This window comes from Rhagoletis zephyria, unplaced genomic scaffold (genome assembly GCF_001687245.7).
Source record: "Rhagoletis zephyria isolate East Lansing unplaced genomic scaffold, Rhagoletis_zephyria_1.1 Rzeph_scaffold_00442, whole genome shotgun sequence".
NCBI classification, from domain to species: domain Eukaryota; kingdom Metazoa; phylum Arthropoda; class Insecta; order Diptera; family Tephritidae; genus Rhagoletis; species Rhagoletis zephyria.
In genome coordinates, this window is record NW_016157526.1 from 99475 (window position 1) to 108192 (window position 8718).

An 8718-nucleotide genomic window follows, 5' to 3' on the forward strand; every position below is an offset into this window, starting at 1 on the left:
TTTCCGCATTAGACTCGGGAATGGCCAACAGCGGTGCACCTCGAAGGAAGTGACCCGGAGTAAGTGCTGTCATATCAGCTGGGTCTTGAGAAAGTGCGGATAGAGGCCTCGACCTGAGGACTGCTTCAATTAGCACCAGAAGCGTCGTGAATTCTTCGGAAGTGAACTTGTGGGTTGCAGCGGTTTTCTTTAAATGGATTTTAAAGCTTTTCACTGCAGATTCCCACAAGCTGCCCATGTGGGGGCGCTGGGTGGTATATATTGCCAGTTGATGCCTTGAGGGGCATATTTTTTGACCATGTCTGCGGAACATTCGTTAAGGAATTTAACGAAGTCGCGTTCTGTTGCGCGCTGGACGCCAATGAACGTTTTTCCATTGTCGCTCATCATTTTTGAGGGGAAACTCCGTCTGCCTACGAAGCGGGCAAATGCTGCTCGAAAAGCCTCGGTTGTAAGATCCGAGCATAGCTCGAGATGCACTGCCTTTGTGGAAAAACAGACAAAAACTGCAACGTATCCCTTGATAAGGGTTGTAGATCTTAGCACCGATGCTTTAATTTGGAATGGCCCAGCAAAATCTACTCCCGTTGTGGAAAATGGGAGTGAGAAACTGCAGCGCTCAGGGGGTAGAGCGGCCATTATTTGGGTGCGTGTTTGTTGCTTGTAAAGCGTGCACACTTTGCATTGAAAAATGCATTTTTTAATTAGAGGTTTTAGGTTTGGTACGTAGTACTCTTGCCTTACCATTTGGAGCATTAATCGTGTTTCTGCGTGAAGAAGCAGCGAGTGTAAAAACTCCAAATATAGCTGGCAGAACCTCGATTCGGTAGGGAGAATTATTGGGTGCCTTTCATTATAGCTCAATGTGGAATGTGCTAATTGGCCATTAGTCCGTAAAAGTCCGTCTTTGCCCAACGAAGGATTGAGAACAATAAGAGGACTTTTTTTGTTAAGTGGCTTTTTATCTTGCAAAGCGCTATTTTCGCTCCTTTGGAAATTTTTCTAAAATGGCCGGATGATTGGCCGTTAGTTTCTTGAGTATGAAACCAGCTGACTTAAGCGCTTTGATCACTTGAAAAAGTGATTCAGTGGCGTTGTCAATATCATGACTTCCGGATAGGATGTCATCCACATACGTTTCGGTTTTAAGTATTGTGGAAGCCAAGGCAAATTTCGCTATCGTATCATCTGCTAATTGATGCAGGGTACGGATAGCGAGGTATGGTGCACAATTAGCCCCGAACGTTACGGTTTTAAGATTGTAATCGGTGACAGGAGAGTCAGCCGATGTGCGAAATAAGATTCGCTGAAAATCTTTATCGTCCTCATGGATGAGTATTTGACGATACATTTTTTCAATGTCGCCATTGAACACGAATCTGTGCATTCGCAACTGCAGAATGAGCAGCATGAGATCTGGCTGGAGTGTGGGACCAGTGTGCAACACGTCATTCAGGGATTTTCCTGAACCAGATGTTTTTGAGGCGTTGAATACCACGCGAACTTTGGTGGTCACCTTATCCGGCTCGAAGGACCATGAATATTTTAGGTCGCTTAGCCCCTTCGCACTCTCCTTGTAATCACGCACTTCGATCTTTATACCCACACACACTTTCCGTTTGAAGGAAAACAATTTCTTTCGACTTTAAATTTATAGAGCTTTAATTGGGTTTATATTTAGGTCTTGTAGCTTCGTTCTTCACACTTCAAAACTTACAATTCAAAGTTGCATATACATATGTACATATCATACAACCCGCTTATTTATAAAATAGACTTAACATTCTCATTAATTAAAATCGCAAAAAATACTAATTTGGGAAGGGCGCGTGCGCGATGTCCGACGTTAATTGCAGAACTGACTGGTCTCTCATTTGGCCCGATGATGGGAAGCGGCCGTGCGCGCTCGTTAATCATTTTTCGAACTTCACACCGCTGCGGCCACAGGATGCGCGCACGGCCGCTGAATTGAGTTTAAGCGGCGGCTTAAACAACAGTTGACTGGTATTAGAAACCTACAGCATCAGGCAGGCTTATAAATTTTAATTCCAACCACGAGAGGAGGACAATTATAAATACGGCTACCAACTTCATCCGCAGAGTACTCACCATAAGTGATAAGATGTACCACAAGAAAAATATTGACATTATTAAAGAAATCCTGGAGAAAAACAAATTTCCCCACGGCTTGATTAACAAACTCATCCGCGATTACTATATCAAGTCCAATAAAGATAAATCAAATGAGGAGAAAATTTATACATCGGCAACATAAGTTCCAGGATTATCAGAGAGGATTAAGCACTCTAAAATGTTTGACAGAGAGAAATTTCACATAGCGTTCACGAACACCAAAGACAAAGTTCCTAAAAATGAGAAATCTGACGTAATCTACAGAATACCATGCAATGGTGACGGGTCCCACGTATGCGATATGGTATATGTGGGGACAACCAAATCTAAATTGAAGACAAGGATTTCCGCTCATAAATCTAACATAAAATTAAGGAATAACTCTATGGACAATAAGACAGCCTTAACATCTCACTGCCAAAATATGGGACATTATCCCGATTTTGACAATGTAGCAATCTTACAGGAAGAGAAAAATTACAATAAACGTTATACTCTAGAGATGCTACACATCATGAACACCCCTAATAATAGAAGGATGAATTTTAAAACGGACACAGACAACTGCGCTCATGTCTATCGCAATTTAATTCTCACGCACAAAAACCAATAACGTAGGTGTCATGTGTTTATGTGTTCATGTGACTGTTCGTCGGTCCGCCACCAGTACTTCGTCCGACAATAACAATGCTATGCCATGCTTTTCTACATACAGATTCTCTCCGTCCTACTGTCCACCACTACATGTATTGTTGTTTGTATATTTTTTGTTTACATTTACGGTATTTCGACTTGCCTAAATTCTCTTGTTTATGTTTAAGTGTTCTTTGAGCTTGTTTGTTAATATTTTTCTGCACATAGAATTAGTCGATTGGAAAAACTCAATAATGTAAGTTGCGTTTTTGATGTAAGTTTTTTGTAATTTGACGTAAATATGTATGCATTTGGTGTTTTTCAGTCCTGAAGAGGCCTTCAGATTGAAGGCGAAATATCGACAGCAATAAATGTAATAAATAAAACTACCAAAATCTATGTTTTATTTAATAACCGGCCTGGAGCTCAAAATTAACGAATACATTATAATAAAACGCCCAAAAACAAGAAACTAATCATTTTACATTATTTGGATAAAGAAAAGTTAAGGAAATTCAACATCGATGTGATGCTGATAGAAATTTGGATCAATTTGTGATCAACTCTGTTTGTTTTGTTTCCTAATTAAGTGAGGAAATTTTAATGGACAGCACCCACAAATGAATATATACCTAAGCAAAAGTTCGGTTATGGTTAAAACAATTCAAGTTTTTGTATTGAATTTTTGGTTTAAAATTCATTTTTCCTTTTCAGTAGGGGTTTTGCACATTATCTTCTGCGTGAGAATTGATCGTAATAGATACGGATCTGAATAAGCGACTGGAACACGGCTGTTTGTCAAAAGCACACGATTTCGAACTCGCGTAAATGTACATTTGCTCAATGCGATCATGATGCAATAATACAAGGTGGCATCAATTGTGACAGCTCGATTTGACACTGCCTTAGCTCAGTAGAACGAGAAGAAAAACGGGAAGAAATTAAGCCCCATTTGGGGAAAAATATAAAATTTCACATTTTTTCCTAAACAAAATTTGCTTTTTTATAGTATATTCGTAATGAAATGAAATAAAATAAGATAAAATACCTTTTTAAGAAAAAAATGTGTATACTGAGAAAAAATTAAAAAATATTTAACTATATTATTAGGCAAAGAATTGTTAAAGAAGTAACACTGTCTCACCTAAGGCAGTCAATATGGCGGAATTAGAGCGAGAAGTTGCCAACTGATAGCACCTGTATTATTGCATCATGCAATGCGATAGCATGAACGCTCTTCGAAAACATATGTTCGAAAGTGCTAAATGTTGCATTTTAAATGCAGCAAAAACGCTGCATAACGTTTACAGCGCGAAAAATAATAGTTAATACCCAATAAACACCAAAAAAATATTTCTCCAACCTAGGAGAAATTCATTGTTCTCAAGTTGATATCCAACATCATCCTCCAACTCATCTCTAACCCACGCGCAGATACGTAAAAAGCGATAGAGTTACGAATTTTTAATTATCAAGTGAAAAACTAAAGCTATATAAAGGGGAAAACTACCAACGAAAAGTAAATAATCTTCAAAGTATCCTCAAATATTCTTGAAAGAAAATTAAACGCGAAGTGAATCAAGTGGCAAAATTACTTTCGGACTGCATACTTGGAAGTGAATTATTGTAATCAATACTACATAATACAAAAGGAGCAATAAAATGAAAAATTAATATTTAAATTCATCTATGTATGTATGTCGTTTCAATCAAAAAGATATAAGGTATTTTACTGTTTCAATTTCAGTATTTCAATGATATGTTTGAGACCAATTGGAGAATTACATTGGAGTTCAAGTCGAGAACTAGCATTTTCTCATCTTGAGAAACAGTCCTTTTTTCATACAAAGAAAAATCCCCTTTTTGTTGAGAACGCTATGATCCTCCACTTGAGGTACTGTTGAGAAACAACGTTGGAGATTTGAGAAATACCTTAGTTCTCAACTTAACCTCAAGTTGAGCTCAAACCTAAGGGCCGGTTGTTCAATGTCTGATTAGCACAAATCGGAGGTAGAAGCTCCGGTTAGGTACAACGGCTGCTTTACCGATCACATGTTACATGCAACATGTCGAAATCGTCGATAGTGTAGTGGTAGTGATAACCAGACATTGAACAACCGGCCTTAAATGTTTATTGGGTAGTAATTGCGTTAAAACGTCTGTATCAGTGTTGCCACTGGCTTAGCTTTCAAAGTATCGATAAAAAATCGAAAACTGTATCGAAATGTGTCCACCGAAAAGTGCGGACATTTTTACACAGTGCATCTATGGAATACAAACTCGGCCCCTTAATAAACTTATTAACATGTAGTCAGTATTTTCCCATCCTTAGACACGGATTTAAGAAACAAAGTCGACTCTAAAGTTAATTGCAGCTTTTTGACATAATTTTCAATGGGATATCTGTCAAAAAAGCTGCAACTAACTTTAGTGCCGACATAATTTCGAGTATACCTACGGGTCTTTGTTTCCCAGATCTGTCTCTAAGAATCGGAAAATACTGACTACAATTATGGGCCAAAGTTTCCGCATGTCCGATGTTTATTACTACGATTAGATTCTCGGCATTACAGTTAACTAATACAGGGGCTCTATTCTGTAACTGTGAGTTTTCAACTCTACACTGAAAATTGTATGCACTCTTCATTTTGCGATTCAGGAAGAGTGAGAATGAGTTTTAGCTGTCAAAATTGTGTACACTTCCTCATTTTGCTATTCAGCATGTATGAGAATGAGTTGTAACTGTCAAAATTGTGTACACTTCTCTTCCGAAAAACTCACTGAATTTTAGTCGGTGGTTGTGACTTTTGCACTGGGTGTACACTACATTTTCTCACAGGTACAGAATAGGGCCCCTGGTCGGGACACTTTTTAAAATTTGCAAACTACTTGGTATTATTAAATGCATTCAATTAAATTTTATTTTTCAAAGTGACAAGAATAAGTGAAAATTTTTTGCTTGGATGATGAGGAGCAAACTGTTAAAAATGTTGAAGTAAACGAAGTATCCCTCAAAATACCTTGTATACCTTGCATTATGTCTACTTTGGCACCATCTCGCGGTTTTCGCCGACAATTAAGTTGCCAAAAAGCACAGGGCGATTCATATTAGATATAAACGTAGATCAAAAAATGTAGGAGCAAAATTTAAGGTATCGGGTTGCGCTACGAGTACTTTTTTTCGATACCTAGTCGACGTTCAGACACGAACGAGGAAAGCGGACGGGTACCGAGTCGCCCGTACTCGGGAAACATGCCTTGTGCTCTCGTTCGTCTGAGTAATTAAAGTTGGCGATTCACAGCTGACAACAACAGGTATAAAAAATGTCAAAATTCCTTGGACACACACGCGAAATAATGGCAATTTTTTCTTGACCGTTTTCTTAAGAGCTGGATACTAAGCTATAAGGTGAAGAATAATTTAACACAACGGCATGATTTATAGAAGAATTTGCATAATAAAAATGATTATTCATGCGTTCAAAATTACGCGGTTTTTTTTTGTTCTCTTCGTTGTTTACTTTTTCCAACAAAGATGGCGTCGAGATTTCAACAGCTAGAAAATAACTTTTTTCTTTCTTTCGGGAAGGCTTGATCTTGTGTCTTTCGTTCATGGACCTACTCAGTACTTGGTTCAAAAGTATCGATGCCAAAATTACTTGGTATCGAACGAAAAATATCGAGTATGTAGTTGTATTTAATCTCATCTCATCTCATTAATTTCATTCCTTATAAGGTTGGNTCGAGATTTCAACAGCTAGAAAATAACTTTTTTCTTTCTTTCGGGAAGGCTTGATCTTGTGTCTTTCGTTCATGGACCTACTCAGTACTTGGTTCAAAAGTATCGATGCCAAAATTACTTGGTATCGAACGAAAAATATCGAGTATGTAGTTGTATTTAATCTCATCTCATCTCATTAATTTCATTCCTTATAAGGTTGGACTAGAGGTGTTAAACTATTGATAGTCACACCATCGATAGGTTTGATAGTTTTCAGAAAAACTATCAATATTCACGATATTCTCGAAAAAAAACAAAACTATCGATAGCGCTATCGATAGTGCTAAATCAGTTAGGTTGCTTTGTTTTTACAGGATCATAGTGAAATAATTATTATCTTATAAAAGTTATAATCATTCAAAATTAAGAATCTGCTTAGCCAAAATACTTATCTTTTTAATAAGTTCAAAAACAAACACAAGTTATACAAACAAAACAGGATTTACGATTAACACATGTATGTATGTTGGCCTAAATGCGTGCATATTTGAATATGACGTCGGCATCACACTAAAAAACAAAATTTTTAATTCAAATTAAAAAATGCAGTTATTACCAACAATAGATCGATAGTCCTACTAAACTATCGATATTTTTGATAGTATAAGATAGAACTATCAATGAGTATTGATAGTCTAAAAAAATTTAAACTATCGATACTATCGATAGTCCCATCGATAATTTGACAACTCTAGGTTGGACTGTCGTGTCTGTTATAAGAAATTAATTAAATAGTATTTTTAAGTCGTATGTAATCAGTTTCCCTTTTTACCAGCGAAATGTCAAGTATGACTAACTTATCCAGCAATGAAAAAGGGGAACTTATTGAGCAAGTTAAGCAACAAATCGCAGTGGCCAATGCTCAAGAATTGTTGACTGTAAGCACATGGGTTTATTATGTTAAGAAATTATACAATCAGCAATGTGGTTTTCATTTGCAGAAAATGACAGAAAAATGTTTCAAAAAATGTATTGGCAAGCCGGGCGTCGCATTGGATTCCTCAGAGCAGGTGTGCACAGCACTTTTATAGTGTATCGCAAATTTGTACATTGGGACGGTTGAAATAAAATATCTTGAGTAAAAGTGCACCGTAGCAGTGTTGACTTTAGTGCACATCGACAAGTGTGTGTTTTACCAAACCTATCGCGAATTTTTTCATGAAACTTTACGAAGATAAGAAACATTTATATTTACATAAGTTCTCGCTATTTTCACTTTGTTAATACCAGTATTAAGTAATTTGGGGGGTGGGGTTTAGTACCGCTCACAACTATTTCGGGCTATTCCGTCCAAATGGGTGGCCCGATCCAAAAAAAAATTTCACACACTTGTAGTCAAGGGTCCACGCAATATTTTAACACTCACTTTTGTAAATTTTGGTTACTAATTTATTTACAAATTGGGTTTGAAATATGCCCTTTTTTGTAAAATTCGGAAATTAGCGTACATTTATCACTCCTATTCTGCTTAAATTAGCCACTTCACCAATATATTTTTGTATTCCCCTTCACTTTACACTTTACTTGATTTGTTATAACTTGCTTTACGACTTTAATATTAACCAATTCATCACAATTCATTAAATAAAAACACCTTCAAAATCACGCGTCTGACTTTGGTTGCATATGCAAATTAAATGGCAAAAACTTTTGTTAAATTTCGTTGTTTTCTATGAGCAATTACCACGTCAAAAATGCACTAAATCACCAGTTTCCACTTTTAAAACACTACTAAAACGTTTCCGGTTATTATTTTATGCAAACCAAATCATTTATTCTCTTTTATTGTATATATTTCGTTAATAAAACAGAGTAAACAAACTTTGCGTCTGCTAAAATTATTATAACCTCAAATCGCTGGTATTGCCACTTTATTTCACAGTTTCATTTGCGCTATTATACTCAGTTTACACTATACACTTCTTCTTCTTCTTTTTACATTCATCTAAATAAGATATGGTAACCAAAATATAATAGCAAATTTCGCTATACCATCGCGCGATTTTTTATTAAAAATTTTCATTATTTATCGAAGTATTAATTTTTATAGAAAAAGCGCCGCAGGCGAAAATTTTTAATAAAAAATCGCGCGATTTTTTATTAAAAATTTTCATTATTTATCGAAGTATTGATATCTATGGAAAAAGCGCCGCAGGCGAAAATTTTTAATA

At 36.4% G+C, this 8718-nt stretch overlaps 1 protein-coding gene across 1 annotated transcript in view; it reads left to right on the forward strand.

The window, feature by feature from the left end:
• Positions 1–7195: 7195 nt before the first annotated feature.
• LOC108359712 (mitochondrial import inner membrane translocase subunit Tim13) overlaps positions 7196–8718 on the forward strand; it is a 95996-nt gene continuing 94473 nt past the window's right edge. The window contains exons 1-2 of the mRNA XM_017611683.1: positions 7196–7425; positions 7489–7557. Of these exons, the coding sequence (XP_017467172.1) occupies positions 7327–7425; positions 7489–7557 (168 nt within the window). The 5' untranslated portion in view covers positions 7196–7326. The remainder of the gene's footprint in view (positions 7426–7488; positions 7558–8718) is intronic.